The following is a 20,074-nucleotide window of genomic DNA, read 5'->3' as shown; positions in this document are numbered from 1 at the left end:
GAGAAGTATACATATGTACACATGCATTGAAGTTTGCAAAAAGAGCTATTACTGTAAATCATGGCAATGGTGGGCACCTGGGTCCACAAGTATTTCTTTTTGGCATGCTACTTCTTTGGCGTGAGTAGGGCAGTTGCAATTCTTGCGGGCATTCAAATGTTGCAAATGGAGGTGGTGGGAATGGAGGTCATAGATTTGTGTGGCTTTTCCTCATCTTGCTCCCCAAATACAAAAAGTTTTCAGAACTCCAGAATGCCTGCACCCTGCCCAAGTAATAACGGTGTAGGCTCTGCAATGGTGTAGACAATGGGCCACATTGTCTATATACACTGGTAGAAAACAGGCAGCACGTTAATTAGATCGATATGTTCAAAGCCCATGCTAGCTAGGGCTGATGGGAATTGTAGTCCAAAACATCTGGATGGCACTAGATGTGTGTAGGGAGGAAAGCTGGTCTAGTAACCATCTGCTTAGAGAGACATCTCTTCAGACCATCTACCCACCTTTCTGCCACAAATTAAACCATGCCATCTATACCGTAACATGTAGACTACAGGGGGAGAAAACACACACACACACACACACACACACACACACAGCAAAACTGTGAATGTCTTCCAGGTGCCTGTGGCAAGTGAAGGCACGCTAACATTTCCCTCCCGTTGGTATCCAATTATCCAGGGATAGGAAATGGGTAATTTCTTCATATATTAAAACATACTTAGTATATTAAAGGTGCTGACTTTTAAGCCCTAAACGGCCTCGGCCCAGTATACCTGAAGGAGTGTCTCCACCACCATCATCCAGCCCGGACACTGAGGTCCAGCTCCAAGGGCCTTCTGAGGTTCCCTCGCTGCAAGAAGCGAGGTTACGGGGGACCAGGCAGAAGGCCTTCTTGGGGGTGGTGTCCACCCTGTGAAACACCCTCCCTTCAGATGTCCACGAAATAAACAACTGTCTGACTTTTAGAAGAAGTTTAGGGAAGTTTTTAATGTTTGCTGTTTTCTCGTGTTTTTAATATTCTGTTGGGAGCCGCCCAGAGTGGCTGGGGAAACCCAGCCAGATGGGTGGGGTATAAATAAATTATTATTAGCCAAAGTCTGGTGGTTGTTGTTTTACAGAATCAAAGTGCCGCTCAGGCCGTTTTAAGAGTTGCAAGATCATAAAACGTATATGAGAAAAGCGCAATTGGTATCACCAGTGAGGTTTGCAACAAAATCGTTATAGTGTATCTTCCTTAAAAAGCAGAGCCTCCCTTTCAGACCAGGATTCCACCCCCATGTTTCTTTCCCAACCACCATCATCAAGCTTACATTACCAATCTACTAAAAAAAGTAAAATTCTTGATCTACTAAAGCGTGCTCGGTCCTTACTAGGCTGCTTTATTTTCTTGGGTCAGCACGACAAAGCACCGCCTTTGGGGCGCAACATTTTCGTAGGATGCCTCCCTTCCAATTTCTTCACGTTTGGCTGCAATCCTGGCTGGCTCTCCTCCTCCAGAGTTGCCTGGGGTGATTGCATTTCTTTCCTTCTCATGACCCCTGCTGCAAGGAAGAAAACATATCCCTCCCTCCCAGGGCCGGATTCAGGTTTGATGAGGCCCTAAGCTACTGAAGGCAACGGGGCCCTTTATATGTCCAGCTGTCCTTTGTCAACAACAAATTGTCACTGTTTTTTGTGTTGAATAGATGCTATATGGTAATTTACGGACCTAATAGGTATCTAGAGCCATTGCACCTGTTGCCATGCAACCAGACCATGCAGAATGTAGGCACCCTATAGAGTCATACCTCGGGTTACAGATGCTTCAGGTTGCGTTTTTTCGGGTTGCAGACCGCCGAAACCCGGAAGCACTGGAACAGCTTACTTCCAGGTTTCAGCGGTCGCGCATGTGCAGAAGCACAAAATCACGCTTTGCGCACGTGCAGACATGCCGAATTGCAACCCACGCTTGCGCAGGTGCGGTGCTGCGGGTTGTGAATGCATCCTGCACAGATCACGTCCGCAACTCGAGCGTCTGCTGTATATAGAAAGGAGCAAAGCAGTGATATTTTAGGGAGCAGGCTGGGCCCATGACTTACCGTACATCACAGAAGCCTACACAAAACAAAACAAAACACTGTTGCTTTATTTTATTTGCTTTTAATCTTATGTTTTGGAAATGTACATCCAGCTTTTCCCCCCCTTTAAATGTTTTTGGGGGCCCCAAGAGAGTGGGGCCCTAAGCTATAGCTTGTTTAGCTTATACGTAACCCCTACTTCTTCCTTTCGGCGGCTCCCGAAAGTATTTTTTTAAGCGGGGTTTCCGCAGGAACCTGCAGCCAAGCGGCCTCTGGGGGGCAGCCCGACCCGCGCTCCGCTTCCGCGCTCTTGCGCCGCGAAACCGCGCCTTCCCTCCCGTCGTGCCAGGCAGGGACTCGGGGGGGGCGTGGCTTGCTCCTCCTCCCCTCACTCCCGCCTCGCCCCCCCCCCGGGTGTATGAAAAGCAGCTGCGCGGGGGCTCCGTCCCTCTAAACGCAGGCGAAGTCCATTAAGCCGTCTTGCACCTTCCCGAGGCGTCGATTCCGCTGCGTCCGGGACCCTCCGCTCGGTGGCGCTGCCATGGTGAGTGGGCTCGTCGTCCTGGGGCGGGAGGGGGGGCGGAATGAAGGGGCTCCTAGGCGGGAAACGAAAGTGTGGGGAAGCGGGCGGAGCAAAGGGGCGAGAGGCGCGCGCGCGTCTCCGGGTCTGCAGCAGCAGCAGCAGCAGCAGCTGGAGGGAAAAAAATGAGACTTTGTCCCCTGACAAAAGCTTTGAGTTTGCCAGGTGCTCAGTAGGTCAAGCGCCCCTCCTTACCTGTTGGGTTTCTGCCTGCCCTTGTGCTTGTCAGGGATATAAGGGACCAGTCCTAAGCGTATATAGACAGGTAATAATAATAATAATAATAATAATAATTTTTTATACCCCGTAGGGATAGCCTCCTTCTTTCATTGTCTTGGGCTTGGGGGGGGTGTGGCTTGTAGACTTTTTTATTTTGGGGGGAATATTCTGAAGGTTGTTCCCCAGAGCTGTGGGGGGGGGGAATGGTAAGATGGGTGTGAAGTGAGGACCAGTTTTAGACTTTAAATGATAACAACAATAGTTTTATTATAATAAAAATTTATTATTTATACCCCGCCCATCTGGCTGGGTTTCCTCATGGGCGGCTCCCCACAGAATATCAAAAACGCGATAAAACGTCGAACGTTAAAAACTTCCCTAAGCAGGGCTGCCTTCAGATGTCTTCTAAAAGTCAGATAATTGTTTTATTTATACCCCACCCATCTGAACGGGTTGACCCAGCCGCTCTGGGCGGCTTCCAGCACATTTGAAAGCACAATAAGAAGTCAGACATTGAAAACTTCCTGAAACAGGGCTGCCTTTGGATGTCTTCTAAAAGATGTGTAGTTCTTTATCTCCTTGGCATCTGATGGGAGGGCGTTCACCCTTCTGCATGCAGGTCACCCAGACCACTTCTGTATGGGATGGGGCGAGTCCGGGAGGCATATTGTCAGAAATACGTTTTTCAATATGCCACACTTTTCCTGGCGGTGGCTGATGTGTGGCAACACTCTACAGGGGCATGGAGCATTTCCCCAAGTACTTTTGATTTGTTTTCTGGCATAAGCTACAGCATGAGCCTCATTTTAGGGGAAAAGGAAGGTAGAGGGAGATGGGCCTGGGCAGTGGATGACAGACACTTGTGGAAGTTAACTTCTGGGGGACAGGTCTCTGAGCATAGGAAGAGAGCCCTGCATTTGTCACGTGGCTTTAAAACTCACCTTTGCAGGGTGCGTTTTGCAAGTACGTTAAGGCATCCCTTTTCAGACAGATTTATGGCCAGTGTGGGGGCCTTTGTCAGGTTTGCAACCATTATGAATGACAGAGCTGGATACGGAATATACAACTGATTTTGTAAGAGACTTTGTCAGCCTCAGATGCAAGCTACATGGAGATTGGTTTCTCCTGGTGACGGACATATGTTCACTTAAACTCTCTTCGGTTTCACAAAACTCTTCATGGAGCATGGTGGAGAATGCCAACTCAACTTAAGGAAAAGAAAACATCAGTTTGCAAGAGAAAACGTCAGTTTACATGGGTTGTTCCTCCTCGATTTAGTTGGAGTTGTATTCTGTTGCTTCACAGGTGGGGTGTAATTTTACACTACAGCTGATGCTTTTGGGGGGGGGTTTGTTTAGGGGGAAGTTTACTATTTTTTCAAAAAGTAAAGTTGGAAATACCCTGTGAGTAGTGGTGAAAATGCTCTAAAATATGAGGAGGGGTGAGGAGAGCATACTTATCCCCACCAAAGTTTGAGATCCCCTGCAAAGTATGAGTATTTTAAACTTTTTTTCTCTCTCTCTTTTTTGCATCAGCACCTAATGTTTATGAGGAAGGTACATGCCCTTCTTGGCTGCCTAGGCTGTCATTCACTATTTACAAGCATCTCCTCCAAGTTGTTGATGCAACCCCTTGAACAAGCTTTCCACACCCCATTTGTTCTCCCTTCTTCATTCGACAGCAAATGCCATTTTGCATGAGGAATGCTAACTTTTTTGCAGCCTTTCCGAGAACGCTATGCACTTGCTTGGCTTATATTGGGCACGCAGGAGGCAAGAGAGTTCTGCGACACTTCCTTTCCACCTGTAAAACCCTGGGGGAACAGGAAGAAATTTGAGATATTTTTAGAGAAGCAGTCTGCTTGGAAACAAAACTAGGGTGCTTTCCCTCGCCAACGAGCAACTCGTTAAACAAAATTATTTTCAGGGTGGTGTTTTGTTTTTTTTGGTGTACATCTGGAACCAAACTCTTTCACTGACATAGCCTAGTTTTAAAAAACACTACCCTTCCTTATTTGTTGAAAAACCAGTGCATTTTTATATTGTTTCAAAACAATAGCAATTTACAGCTAAAGAAATCGGGGGGGGGGGAGCATTTGATCTATATTTAGGCTTATGACGAAGCTTTGTTTTCTTGTTTTTATCTAAAGCACACAAACAGCTGGATTAGAAAATCTCTCTCTCTGTCTCTCTCTTGGCACATGCTCAGAACAGTTTATTGTTCCATGAGTTTTTTCAAATTTGGGTGCAGGTACCCTGAGAAGTCATCAGTGTTCTTAGAAGCTCTGGGTTTGCTCTAAAAACCTACCACTTACTGCTTTCATTTTTTAAAAAAAAATGTTCAGATCTGTTTGTTTAGAAAATTATTGCAAACCTTTTCTTTCTCCACTCAATCCCACTTCATTCTGCTTGCATATTTGTGGTCACTGAACGTGCCAATAGTATTTTAGGCAAATGCAAGACAGATAAACATTCTGCATTCCAAACTGGTCCCAGAAGAAGAAACAGCCTGTTATGGGTTGTAGCGCTACAGAGTCCAATTTAGTTTTCCATTTTGGTGAAAGAAAAAGAGTGCCTACTTTTTATCACATTCCTTCTTGATTGGACTATAGGTTATCCTGAACCAAGCACATTGACCAATCTGATGGCAGGTGCACTTTTACCGAATTTAAATGCAGGGCAATTTCAGTTTTACAACCTAAATAAAGTATTTACTTATTAATGTGACACGATTTTAAATTACATGCCCACAGGGAAGCTGATCAGCGTTGTTTCCATGTTCTGTTCTGAGCATGCCTTTTGATTGGAGGAAGCCCAGAGCATGAGTCATGTGAGGATGGGTCATTCTGGTGCATCTCCGTATTAAGGCACTGAATGCTCCTATTGTCTGCAAGGCAGAGATGAGGCAGAATTGTCTGTCCCTCTGTAGCGGCTGATTGGAAGGAGGCAAATCCAGACCAGTGACTCATACAGAGACACATCAGGCAGCTTCTGCTCAAGGCAGACAATTCCACTGTATCACTCCATTGGGAATGACTGATCCAATCACACTTGGTGCAGAGGCGAGGCCAGAGTAGCAACTCACACCAGACACACAAACACACACACACACACACACACACACACACGATCCTGTGTGGAACTGCCAGCTTAGAGGCAGCCATTACATTATTTTAAAGAATAAAAACAGCATATGGTGGCACAGATTACTCCAGTCCTGTAAAATTCAGGAGTCAGCAAACTTTTTCAGCAGGGGGCTGGTCCACTGTCCCTCAGACCTTGTGGAGAGGCTGGACTATATTTTGAAAAGCAAAAAAAGAATGAATTCCTGTGCCCCACAAATAGCCTAGAGATGCATTTTAAATAAAAGCACACATTTTACTCATGTAAAAACACCAGGCAGGCCCCACAAATAACCCAGAGATGCATTTTAAATAAAAGGACACATTCTACTCATGTAACACACTGATTCCCGGACAGTCTGCGGGCCAGATTTAGAAGGCGATTGGGCCAGATCCAGCCCCCGGGCCTTAGTTTGCCTACCCATGCTGTAAATAAATGGCTTCCCCTCCTGCTTGGCAGGGTGAGACTCTTGCCACAGGCGGCAGATCTGAACCCAAGGTGTGTGCCATGCTTGCCATGCCTGTGGTGGTGTGAGTACAGGAGGGGCAAGGGCATGGAACTGTGGTGAGATGGCAGCAGTAGCAGGGGGCGATAGGGCATTGTGCTTCAAGTGGCAAAATGCCCTGGGCTGGCCCTGTGGCTTAGGGATGGGTCTTAGGTGCCACAGGTGACCAAATGTATATACAAATATAGGGCAAATATGGAGAAATGTGCCTAGAGAATACCTTGTTGACAGATTAAGAACCATCAGATCTCTGGCTCCCGATAGTACCCACCCAAGAGGTTTTAAGAAACAAATATGAAGTTGCTGATCTTTTAAGAAAAACGTGCAACCTCTCCTGAAAATCAGCCTCTATAGCTGAAGGCTGCAAAGTAACTAATGCAAGACTATTTTCTTAAAAAAGGCATCTGGGAAATTACAGGCCAGCTAGCAGAAAGCGTGATTAAGGATAGAACTGCCAAGTGTATAGAACAAGCCTTACTGAAGCAGAACCAGCATAGCTTTCTATCTAATCTTTTAGATTAATTTGAGAATGCCAGTAAGCATATGGATAGGTGTGATCTAGCAGACAATGTGCGTTTTGACTTTCAGAAAGCTTTCAGTAAAGTTCTTCGCCTAGAGGCCAAGGGCCCAGTCCTGGGGGGCACAAAAATCACCTATCAGACTATGGGATTTTGACGTATGCTGTTATGGTGAGATCAAACACAGAAGAAGCTTCCTGTCCTTCTCACACCGTGGCACAAAGGCATGTGGTAAAGCGATTTTTCCTCTTGGGGAGTGCTGCAAGGGACCCTATGTTACACCTCTGCCTTCACCAAAGACTCCAGAGTCAGTGTAGCAGTCATGGAAGAAGAGGAGAGATCCTTTTGTAGATCAGTAACTGGTTAAAGTTTAGGAAGCAGAGAGTAGGGGTACATGGATGGTCCTCTCAAGGGAGGGCTCTAAGATGTGGGGTCCCCCAATCACTGGTATCGGTACCTGTGCTTCTTACCTTGTTCATAAACAATTTGGACCGATGGGTGAAACATTACATAGCCGAGCTTGCGGATGGCACCAAATCGTTCAGGGTGGTAAGAATAAAAAGAAGATTCTGACGAGCCTAAAATGAGTATCTCCAAACTGGGTGGATGGGTGTTAAAATGGCAGATGTGAGTCGACGTAAGCAAGTGTAAGGTAAAGGTAAAGGGAGCCCTGACCATTAGGTCCAGTCGTGGCCGACTCTGGGGTTGCGGCACTCATCTCGCTTTATTGGCCGAGGGAGCCGGAGTACAGCTTCCGGGTCATGTGGCCAGCATGACTAAGCCGCTTCTGGTGAACTAGAGCAGCGCACGGAAATGCCGTTTACCTTCCCACCGGAGCAGTACCTATTTATCTACTTGCACTTTGATGTGCTTTCGAACTGCTAGGTTGGCAGGAGCTGGGACAGAGCAACGGGAGCTTACTCCGCCGCGGGGATTCGAACCGCCGACCTTCCGATCAGCAAGCTCTAGCCTCTGTGGTTTAACACAGAGCAAGTGTAAAGAGGGCAATAAATGGGGCAATAAATCCTGACTTCACATATACATTGACGGGGTCTGAACTGACTCATCTTGGAGTCGCTGCACATTTTTATTGAGCTGTGAAATACTGTGCAACTACCTCCATCCAGTCTTGGAGGCTGTTGCCCAGGTGCGGAAGTAGGGAGAGAGCTGTTGTGTTTGTGTTCTGCTTTTGGGGGAGCTTTTCATCCTTGAGAAAAGGGTGCTGGATTAGAGGGGAGGTAGGTTCGATCACATTTAAAAAAGGCTTGCTGGTGGATCATGTGTGAACAGGAGTCAACCAGTAACCAAAAATGAAAAACACATCACTCAGCGATTGGCAAAAGTGGAAAGCAATCTTGTGACAACTTGTAAGAAGAAACCAGCATCCAACTTTCCATTTGATGTTCGCAGTTTTCATTTGGCACAGAATGAAGAGCTTGAAGTCTTCTTCTCAGTGTACTTTTTCCTCACACAGAAGTGTCATAGACCATTTCGGCTCCTGGTGCCTTTTTCTGTTGTTTCCCTTATTTCGCTGCAGCTTTTCAATCTCGGTTCACCTTGAATACTGTGAGTAGCAGTTTGTACTGTAGACCCTTCAGTGGAATGTGGAAAATGTGTTGTGTAGGAGGTATCTCTAGTAGTTACTTATGATCCAGCTGTTTCTTAGAGGGTTTGTAGGAGCAGGCTTTAATTAATTTGGACGTCTCTTTGGTAAGTTTTATTCACTGAAATCAGCTACACTTAAATTAGTTGTGTGTCCCATTTATTTTAGTTGCATGGGCTTTCCAACAAGGATTGCTAGATATGAATCCAGGCCATTGTATATTATTATATGTACACAGCATTGGGTTTGATCGTAGAGAAGGTGCTTTAAAAATTTATACCGTTAAAACGATACTGATTTGTAATGCAGGGACTTATAAGGCAGTGGTTTTGGCTTGTATGACAGCGCAGGGCCATTGCATTGCAGTCGTCGTCTTCTTCTTTTTGCATTGCAGGACTGGGAACTTGGGTTCCCAACAAATTATGACAATTATCTGCAGTCTGTAATGTAAAGGTTGTGGGGGCTGGGGGAGCTAGCTAAGCAGCTGTGCCCTCCTTGCTATTTGGTCCCTCCCTTATTGCTTGTTGGTGTGGTGCGGTACAGGGAAGGAAAGTGAGGAGGGGGCCTGTTTTGTGCAGAATGGGACAAATTGTTCCGCACTGGAAAACCATCCAAGTTCTCCTCTTTAGACTGGCTTGTGTGGTACCATTGTCCTTGCCTCCTCCCCCTCATTTTTAACACAAGCATTTATTATTTCAGTTTCACTTGCAAAACAATTGGTGCTCACAGTGTATGCCCTCCCACCCACAATTATTGTTTTGTTTTGTCTTCTGTGTGTGTTTTTTTAAGCCATTGTTAACCGCTGTTCCCCAGGCAGCTGTTTTTGTCAAAATAGTGCAATAGCTACTCAAACGCCCTTGTATTGACCAAACACAGGCAGCATCTTCACTGTGTCTTGAAACTGGACACAGGAACAGAGATGGCTTTTCTTTTCCCCCCACATTGTAATACGAGTCTTAGTCGACTTGTGCCGCTTGGTCTTCCCTGCTTCTGAGTCAACAAAAGTAGTGAATGGTTTATCCCTTTGGCTGTAATAACTACTTTGATAGTCATTAAGGCGCCACAGATGCCTTGTTTATCTTCAAGGATCTGGGAGACATGTAGTTATAGAATTGCTGAGCTGGAAGGGACCTCTAAGGGTCATCTAGTCCAACCCCCTACAATGCAGGAATATCAACTCACACATCCATGAGAGATGGCCTTCCAACCTCTGCATAAAAACCTCCAAGAAAGGAGAGTCCGCAGCCTCCTAAGGGAGACTGTTCCACTGCCTGACAGCTGTCTTACTGTTCTTCTTGATGTTTAGTCAGAATCTCCTTTCTCATAACTTGAATCCATTGGCTCAATTCTTGCCCTCCAGAGCAGGAGAAGACCACATTGCTCCATCTTCCATGTGACATCCCTTTAGACACTTGAAGATGGCTATCCTGTCTCCTCTGTCGCCTCTTTTCCAGGCTAAACGTACCAAACTCCCTCAACTGTTCCTTATTAGGCTTGTTTTCCAGACACTTGATCATCTTGGTCTTCCTCCTCTGTACACGTTCCAGCTTGCCAATACAGTGGTACCTTGGGTTACAGACTCCGCTAACCCAGAAATAGTATCTCAGGTTAAGAACTTTGCTTCAGGATGAGAACAGAAATCGCTTGGCGGTGGCAGCGGGAGGCCCCATTAGCTAAAGTGGTACCTCAGGTTAAGAACAGTTTCAGGTTAAGAATGGATCTCCAGAACAAATTAAGTTCTTAACCCGAGGTACCACTGTATCCTTCTTTAATTGTGGCACCCAGAACTGGACACAGTATTCCAGGTGTGGTCTGACTGAGGCAGAATAGAGCGGTACTATTAATTCCCTTGATCGAGACACTATATTTCTACTGATGCTGCCTAGAATAGCATTAGCTTTTGTGCTGTTGCTGCATCACACTGTTTACTCATGTTAAGCTTGTGGTCTACTAAGGCCCCTAGATCCTTAAATTGCAATCTCAACCCCCTGATAAAGGCTTCTAAAAGCTTGCTTTGGTGGTTGTGAAACAACTGTGTGTAATGTCTCTGAAATTAAGAAGAGCAGGAGTGCCTTCCAGGTGTTGCTGTTGCAGCATCATCCCTGGCCATCAGCCATCTTGGCTGGGACCAGTGGGGACTGGATATCCGACATCTGGGAGCGTCAGGTTGGCTACTCCTTCTTGCTAACAGCAGCACCCAACTTCTAACAGCTTAAGACTCACTCTACCTCTTTCCATCTCTCTTTATCCTGCATCTTCTCTCAAACTCTGCACCCAGCTTGCGGGTTACCACCTTTGTTTTCTGCTTCCGTCGCCCATGGCAGAACTGGCCCCGTGGCATTTTTGCTGCCTGAGGCTGAACATCAACCATCACTGCACCCCGCCAAGTCATAGCCTGTTAGCCAAGTTATTTTAGTACCTGAGCCAGAAAAATCCCACAAGTGCCTCTCCCTAGGAATTCCGAGACAGTAATAACCAATTAAGTAACAATGTGTTGTCTGAGGCAGCTGCCTCCCTCTGCCTAAAGGTAGAGACTGGCTCTGCCAAGGACTCGGCACACCTGGGGAAGCCTGTTTTGTTTGTTTTTTTGCTAAAGCCGGCTGCTTCTGCAAATTCTCTTTGAGCCATGATCTTTCTCTCTGGTCAGGCCCATACCTTTTGCTCCTCTGCCCTCTCTCGTCGGATTTTTGCCTGCTCTGCTCATTTAGCTTAGGGACGTGGGTGGCGCTGTGGGTTAAACCACAGAGCCTAGGGCTTGCCAATCAGAAGGTCGGCGGTTCAAATCCCCGCAACAGGGTGAGCTCCCGTTGCTCGGTCCCTGCTCCTGCCAACCTAGCAGTTTGAAAGCACGTCAAAGTGCAAGTAGATAAATAGGTACCGCTCCAGCGGGAAAGTAAACGGCGTTTCCATGTGTTGCTCTGGTTCGCCAGCAGCGGCTTAGTCATGCTGGCCACATGACCCGGAAGCTGTACGCTGGCTCTCTCAGCCAATAAAGCGAAATAAGCGCCGCAACCCCAGAGTCGGCCATGACTGGACCTAATGGTCAGGGCTCCCTTTACCTTTACCTTAAGCATCAAAATTCTGCACCGAGAAAAGCTGAACTTGGCAGGTTACACACTGCACACACTGAGAAATGTTCTTATTCTGCTTATTGCAGGAAGGGGGTAAAGAGGGCTGTGTGTAGGGTAGGACTTTCACTACCATTCAGCCCCGTTTTGAGTTTGGCCATTTCACCAGGCTTCACAGTGGGAAACTGAAGACCGCGGTTTTTTAAAAAATGGCCAATGTTTGCACAGAATCTGCCCAACTCTGCTGGTACTGTGGTCTATCTTCTCAGGGGTTCCTCTCCCTTCTTCCAGCCTTTGCACCACCTCAATACATTTGTCACACAGCACCAGTCATAAGATAGGGACGTCAGTGGTGCTGTGGTCTAAACCACAGAGACTAGGGCTTGCCAATCAGAAGGTCAACAGTTCGAATCCCCGCGATGGGGTGAGCTCCTGTTGCTCGGTCCCTGCTCCTGCCAACCTAGCAGTTCAAAAGCATGTCAAAGTGCAAGTAGATAAATAGGTACCACTCCAGCAAGAAGGTAAATGGCATTTCCGTGCGCTGCTCTGGTTCACCAGAAGCGGCTTAGTCATGCTGGCCTCATGACCTGGAAGCTGTACGCCGGCTCCCTCGGCCAATAAAGTGAGATGAGCGCCGCAACCCCAGAGTCGGCCACGACTGGACCTAATGGTCAGGGGTCCCTTTACCTTACCAGTCATAAGTCCTTGCCTTCACACCAAAGTATCTCTTTGGGGAAGAAAAAGAGAGAGGTTGTGTGTTAATGGTCACACTTGAGAGAGCCAGCTCTTCTCTCGCTTCCTCTGCTGCTTGTGGGGACAGCGAGTATTTTGCATCTTCAGTTTCATGCCATTTTTCGTTTGTTTTAAGCTTCTGAAGAAGGAAACTTTGAAACGGCATGCCCTCTGCCACAGCTGATGCTTCTGGGTGGGAGAGCCTGAATTGCTTGTGCTTGCATGCGTGTATTGATCGAGGGAGGGAGAAAGCGGGTTACCTCGTAAACTGGATCAGGCCAAAGGCCCATCTTCCTTTTGCCCATCCAGATGCCCATGGGAAGCCCAGAAGCAGGGCTTTCCCTACCTGCGATCCCAATCAGCTGGTATGCAGAACCATACTTCTTCTGACACTGGAGGGGAGAACGCAGCCAATGTGGGTGATCGCCACCGATATCCTCCACAAACTTGTTGAGCAATCACTTCCTGTTGTGGGAACCAATTCCCTAGTTCAGGGTTTCCCAAACTTGGGTCTCCAGCTGTCGTTGGACTACAACTCCCACCATCCCTAGCTAGCAGGACCAGTGGTCAGGGATGCTGGGAACTGTAGTCCAAAAACAGCTCATTTCTCCATCTTGCTTGATTGGCTCTTACTGGCAGGAGGCAGGGAAACACTGAACATGCAACGCACCATTTTCATGGTTTGTTACTAGGGAAGATTTTGGCAGCCATACAGCCCACCCCCTGGTAAAAGCCACTTAGGCCGCAAGACGATATGGGGCTGATCAGAACTTGGATTAAAAAAAAAAAAGAGCTGTGGAATTTCCTATGCAAGGTGCTCTCTAGAGGAAGATTAGTACATAAATTAAAGGTATTTGTGGCATGAGGTTCTGTAGGCCTCAAGAAACGTTCGTCTTCGAAAGGTGCCATAGGGTGTGTGGTTCCCCCACCCCCCTTTTCCCCTACAGCAGATTAACAGGGCTGCTGCTTCTGGAATGCACCATGTTCTTAGCTGACATAATAGCATCATTTAAAAGCCATCACTGGGCCATTTGTGCCCATCTGAATAGCCCAGCAGCAGCAGCAGCAACAAAAACAAAAATCCCCTCTCTGGTTCAGACTGAAAACAGTGGCCCTATTATTGAGGGCCCAAAGATGGTATCTCTCTCTGGAATGTTCCGGCTGAACTGCGCACAACTATTCCTTTTCTTTCCCTTCCCTTCCAGAACAAAGGCTTCGGCCGGAAGAGCCACACGTTCCTGCCCAAGATATTTAGGAAAATGTCTTCCCAGCCCAAGGAGCGCCCCGAGAGCTTGCAATTCCCTTTCCTGGACGACAATGACACCATCGCCACCATCCGGGAGTCGAAGACGTTGTTCATTCTGCGGGGCCTGCCCGGCAGCGGGAAGTCCACTTTGGCGCAGGCCATCCACGACAAGTACAAAGATGCTTGCAAGGTCATCTCCGCTGACAACTACAAAATCCAGCCTGCTGTCCGGAGCGCCATTCCCGACGACTACAGCAAGGTCGACGAGGACCTAGGCGACTACTGCAAGCGTGACATCAGCGTGCTGGTGGTCGACGACACCCACCATGAGAGGGAGCGCCTGGATCAGATCTTCGACATCGCTGACACCTTCCGCTACCAGGTCATCATCGTGGAGCCCAAGACGACGTGGAAAATGGATTGCTTGCAGCTGAAGGATAAGAACCAGTGGAAACTCTCGGCGGACGAGCTCAAGAAGCTGAAGCCCAGTTTGGAAAAGGATTTCCTTCCCTTGTATTATGGGTGGTTTTTGAGCAAAAGGAGCTCAGAGAACTTGCGGAAGACCGGGCAGGCATTTTTGGACGAGCTTGCCAGTATCAAAGTCTTCAGAAAGGAAGCTAAGCACTGTGGGTCCCCCCAAAACATGTTTGGCTTTTGTGTCAGATTTGCCTTCTACTAACTAACCCACGAGACCTGGCTTTCTACTAGTTGAGCATAAGATAAGCAATTTCTATCTAGCTCCCATGTTGTTTCCTTTGAGGTTAATTGATGGTACCCTATACCTGTTCAGCAAACTCTCTCTTTTTTAAGATATCCAAGTTTCCAGTTGTCCTGTTGACGAGAAACCTCATTACCCATTTGTGCCGCACCCTGTTGAATCCAATAATTACTGAATCATTTGGGGAAACAAAAGGAATTATGCAGAATCAATACTCTGTTAATTCTGAGTGAATATTGTTAAGGGAGACACTGGTGCAGAACCCACAAGTTCACCCTTCGAGAATGTTCTGTGTGCTGCAGGTTTGGGGAACTTGTGCAGTCCTCTTGAAGTTGCTAGAGCTCAACTCCCATCATCCCTAGCCCTTGGCCATGCTGACTGCAGCTGATGGGAGTTGTAGTCCAACAATATCTGTAGGAGCAAACATTCCTCACTCTTGCTGTGAACGAAAGGGTTCTGTTCTAACATCTAAAGCACTTAGATGTTGTGGGCCACTGCCTAATCCTGCCCATGTTCCCTGAGCTCCTGCCTCCAAATATGCACCCATGTTACCAATAAGACCAGCCCCTCTTCCCCATCCTACAATAGCAGCAGCCTCCCAATGGCTGCAGGGACCCCCAGTCCATCTTCGTTAAAGACGCTGCCAAGAAATCAGCCCCCATTGGGGAGTAGCAGGGGATCTCCTTCCCACCTCTCCTTCGCTTCAGCAGTTCTGTTTTGAGGCGTCTCAGTGTTCTCCAATGTTTAGTTTCGGGAGGCTGTGCAGAAAGCTGCTCACGTTCACTCCTGGATCAAATCTATAGGCAGGCTGTGGGTGTTACGAGCCAGAAACAAGCTTTAGGTTGCACTATGGAATATCAAGTCCCAATTATCTTTTTTTGCATTGTATATCCCAAAATAAGTTAGTTCTGCCCTAGGGAAAGCCACCGCACTGTGCTAGAATGAATCCTCTAGCATCCTCCCTTCACCTCTGTGCCAGAGTAGTGGAAAATTTATGGCACAAGCTGGGACCAAGGAGAGCTGCCACTGTCACCACCACCAGCTGTAGAAGTGCCATGCTGGGCACCTGCATGGTCATAGACTCCTAGAATTGTAGAGTTGGAAGGGACCCCATGGGTCATCAGGTCTTAAGCCCCTGCAATGCAGGAATCTCACCTGAAGCATCCCTGACACATGGCCACCCAACCTCTGCTTAAAAAGCTCCAATGGAGGAGAGTCCACCACAAAAGTCTACAAAAGAACCAGAGTGCTCATCGCAAGGACTATGCAGCTCATCCACACTGCCTTCCCTGTGCAGGGCTTATGACACTCTGGTGCTTGCCAACCTAGTAGCAAAGTAGGATCTTACAAACAGGATTGGGTGGGGCCTCCTGGCTTGGAAGAACTTGGCTTTCTAGCTTGATGGCAGAAACAGAAGCCCTGTCCAAAGCCTGACATGTCTGGACCCTTGGCTACATAACACCCCACCCCATTGTGGACCAAGAGCAGGTGAATTGCGCAACCTGTGCCTGTAGGTTAGGTAACTTTTCCCATGTGCATAACTTGTACATGATGCACAGATTCTGCTACTCGCATGGAGGGCAGAGCAGCTCTTCAGCACCACCCGAGTTTGGACCACTGACAAATCCATGTTCTCTCCCAGCAAATCTTTTGTGGTTTTGGGCAGCCATTGTCCCATTTGCTTTCAAAACATAGAGTCTCTCAGGTGGGGTAGGGAGGCAGGCCCTTTGGACCACAGAACCACGCAAAATGGATGGGTTGAGGCTCTTTAGTGATTCTTACTTCCTTTTGTTTAATGAAAGCCAATATTTCATGGATGTTAAATGCTATGTTTTTTCCCCTCTGTGTGCATGGGATGTTTCAACATATGTGCCACACAGCCCTACCCAAAAGGGAATATTTCCCATCCATTAGCCACCCTCTATTTCCAGGAACAGGGCACCTTTAAATGTGCCACAACTGGCAATTCATCTTAAAGATGTTCCCCAGTTACTGGCATCAAATTGCCCCTAATGAAGCCAACCCAGCTTGGTGGAATGCACTCTCCAAGTTTACCACCGCCTTCCTAAGCTAAGCTGCAGCAACACTTGCAGTTAGAAAGTTAGCACCCACATCTTGGTTAAATCTTACGAATGTAGTTTCTGCATCTACGCAGTGCCCTTGCCGTACTAACACATTCAGTCTGCTTTCCATTTGGATCCCTAAGAAATGATAAAATGATTTGGACAATGCTACTTAAGGAGATAGCCTGCATTGGCAAGGCTACCAAGGCTCCACGTGCCACAGATTCCTTGGCTAGCAGGCTGCATCCCTTGTTCTCCTCCTCCATTGTAACGTCTCTGGAATTACAAACACTGCAATACAACATAGCCAGCTAGCAGGTGTCTTCACCCCTACAAATGGCAGCCCATGAAGCTTGATCAGGGGTGGAGAACCGTTGACCTTCCAGATGTTCTCAGGCTCCTAACTCCCAAGAGCCCCAGCCAGCAGGGCCCATGATCAGCGATGATGGGGAATTGAAAGTCTGATATTATCTGGGGGTGGTGAGTGGGGAGCACAGCTTCCCACCCCTCTTCTAAACATTATCCAGGGGGCAGATGGTGTAAGCTGCTGCTTTTGTCAACAGCCACACTGCTCCTGTGAATGTGCACTTATGGCCAAAAATGCTCATCCATGCTGAACTGTTTGAAGTTGACCCCTTCCACAGTTGTGTCCCCACTGCATATTAATTCTTTATTGCATTACCAAGACTTAGCAAGGGCTGTGCTTAAACACTTTAGGCACCTGGCCTCCAAGCAGTGATTAAAAACTGCGAGAAATTTAACATAACTAGACAGCTGCAGTTTTCTTTTTCAAAAAATTAAATTTATATTAAATTTTACAAAAATGTGTACGTTGCATGTGTATAGTGTATAGTCTTAATCAAATGCCAGTATCTGGTTTCAGTATATTACCTGGTCTATGGAAGTTCTAAAAATTAGCAAAGGGAGAGCCAGATCTTGTTTTTGTCAGCGGGTGTTTAATGCCCACACTTTTCCAGCTTTAAACTAACCCTGCACATTGTCTTAAGTAAAAGAATAATAATACCGTATTGGCCTGAATATAAGCCTCACTTCTTTCTCTCCAAATTTTGATGCTGTAAAGTTAAAGTTAAAGTGCGGCTTAAATTTGTGACCTTACGAAAAATGGCTTTTATGATATCGCTGCTGAAACAGACATACGGTAAAACAGAATGGGTGTGAGTGTCTGCGGAATTTTAAGGGAGTGGCTTATATGCGCGTATTGTCTTTTCCCCCATTGAATTTTCAAGGTGTGGCTTATTTCCGGGTGCAGCTTATATTCGGGCCAATACGGTAGTGATAATTGGGATGGGAAAAGCAAGTGGGAAGAAATAACAAAATCAGTTTGCAAGACTCATTATTTTCCTTCTTCGTTTGCAGTTGGACAACCCAGCGAAGACCCCAAAGCAAAAATTGACTTGACCGGCTACTTTGTGAAAAGGCCACCGGGGGTCTTGCACTGTACCACGAAATTCACCGACTACGGGAAGGCTCCCGGATCAGATGACTACGCACAGCAGGAGGTGATGACTTTGCTTTCATCCACTCTGACCAGGAAAAAGGGATGGTTCTTGTAGGAGCTTTCCGTATGTTCTTGCGTTGGAAACTGCAACTTCTTCACCCTCCTCTGTCTTTTGAGATGGGAGCGGACCATTTCCAAGGGAATCCATATGTATCCTTGCAGTTGCACCCAGCGCTTTGAGTGCAGAATTCCTTTTGCACTCCGGGACTTTCCCCTTCCTCTCCCCTCCCTGCATGCCCTCAAAATCTGCTCCGGAAGGTCCGCCAAACTTCTAGAACAGATTTTGAGAGTGCCTGGGGGGCTACAGGGGAGAGAATGTTATGTTGTACTAGTGGAACAGTCGGGCTGAATATGACCCTGGGTGCCCAGCTGAGGTTTTTAAAAATCCAGTCAAGAAAGCAAACAGCTCAGCAGAGAGTATGCAACTCAATTCAAGTCCCTACAAATGACATGTTACATAAATCAAGTCAATCTTGCATATAGTCACTTTCGAAACTTGCCTTGAGATTTTGCACAAATTCTGGTTTGGGTTTTTTTGTTTTTTAAAGTCAATAAGAGATTCCAGTAAAGTTCCCAAAATGAAATGTGACTTGTATGTTGTAAGCAGACATAGCTGGAAACTAGAACAAATAGTTACAGACTCTGCACAGTTACCCCTTCCTCCCCTTCACTTGGGGAGAAGTACCTGAATAAGATTACATACATCTCCACAATCACATCTCCCAGATTTATTTATTTTTAAAAAAATATATTTATGCTTCAAATGATCATTCCTTATTCTTTCTTCCTTTGATTTTATAGTGCTTGTTGTTTGGTTGTTAACTGCTCTGCAAATACCTGAATGGAAGGGCAGGATATACATTTGCAAAAATTTATTTTGAAACCTTGGCAGACTGGCAAATGGCTACTTGCAACCAGACAGTGAAGCTTTTGTAAATTAGATGACACTAGCTTTATGTCCCACTTTATCTTAGGCTGCAATCCTGTGGTTTCTGGGATGGTGTTCCTGTGTGTGTGATAGCTTTTTGTGTTCATGGAAGCCAAGCTAGTTTCTGTTTTTACGCTGTAGGCTAGTAACTTTTGCGGAGTTCTTTGCAAGGCTGTTTTCAGTCGACTACAGCAAAAGCCTCCATGGATTTTAACGAGCAAGTCTAGTAATTTAAACACAACCAATAACTGATGAAGCAAGACAAGTCTTAAAATAAGTCTTTGACTGCACTGGCAGCCCTAACAGAAATCCTTTCTCCCCTCCACCCCACTCAGGCTGTTAAATCATCTTATGGAAAAGCCTTCTTCCTGACCATCTCTGCTCTCTTCATCACACCGAGAACGGCTGGTGCCCGCGTGGAACTAAGCGACCAGCAGATGCTTCTGTGGCCTGGTGACGTGGACGTGCTTCAGCCAGCCGTCAGCCTCCCGAAAGGCAGTCGGGCACACATCACCCTGGGCTGTGCCAGCGGTGTAGAAGCTGTCCAAACCGGCATTGACCTCCTCGAGTTTGTTAAGCTGGAAAAGGCAGGGAACAAAGGCGAGGAAATTGGGGAAATAGGGGGCGGGAGACTTTTGTCCTACGGGAATGGCCTGTGGATGCTCCAGCTTTCTAAAAAGATTGAGGTGAGGTGTGTCTTTTCTGGGTACTATGGAAAGGGGAAACTGGTGCCAACTCAAGGGGGGAGTAAGCGGGGCTCCCCTTTTAACGCCTGCATCATCATCTAAGGGCCCTTCTTGCTACCGCAGCCTTTATCTGTTGGCAGCAATGTGCAACCTTTTTATAAACAACTCCCCAAGCCACACACATCCAAGTATCGTCCTCCAACTAAAGCCAACTCTTGTTAAACTCTAGCTTAGCTGGTCTCTTCAGAGAAATTTATTCTCGTTCAGGGAAAAACACCACTAGAGGCCGGTAATGGAAAATTAGCGCATTTGTTATATGTGTGAATTAAGATTAATACAACTGGATTTGTGGTGGTTTTTTTTTTTTTTTTTAAAGCATTTGTTTTGTTTTGTTTTAAAGGTAGAGAAACATCCTTTAAGCATGGCCACTGCTTGTAAATCCACTAGACCTTGTGCTGTTAGGGCTCTGGCAGAATGAAGTGGTAGAATGGGTTATATCACGTCAGA

General features: G+C 46.7%; 1 protein-coding gene across 1 annotated transcript; it reads left to right on the top strand.

The window, feature by feature from the left end:
• Positions 1 to 2,459: 2,459 nt before the first annotated feature.
• Positions 2,460 to 19,931, top strand: CNP (2'',3''-cyclic nucleotide 3'' phosphodiesterase). The gene is made up of 4 exons (XM_080976910.1): positions 2,460 to 2,604; positions 13,613 to 14,279; positions 17,812 to 17,954; positions 19,217 to 19,931. Exons 1-4 carry the CDS (start codon positions 2,602 to 2,604, stop codon positions 19,667 to 19,669), a joined length of 1,266 nt encoding a protein of 421 aa, XP_080833036.1. The 5' UTR covers positions 2,460 to 2,601; the 3' UTR covers positions 19,670 to 19,931.
• Positions 19,932 to 20,074: the final 143 nt, after the last annotated feature.

The sequence above is a fragment of the Podarcis pityusensis genome, assembly GCF_964106645.2.
Source record: "Podarcis pityusensis genome assembly, chromosome: 13".
In the NCBI taxonomy this organism is placed as follows: Eukaryota; Metazoa; Chordata; class Lepidosauria; order Squamata; family Lacertidae; genus Podarcis; species Podarcis pityusensis.
The sequence above is the reverse complement of the archived record's forward strand: the minus strand, read 5'-3'. Positions and strand labels throughout refer to the sequence as shown.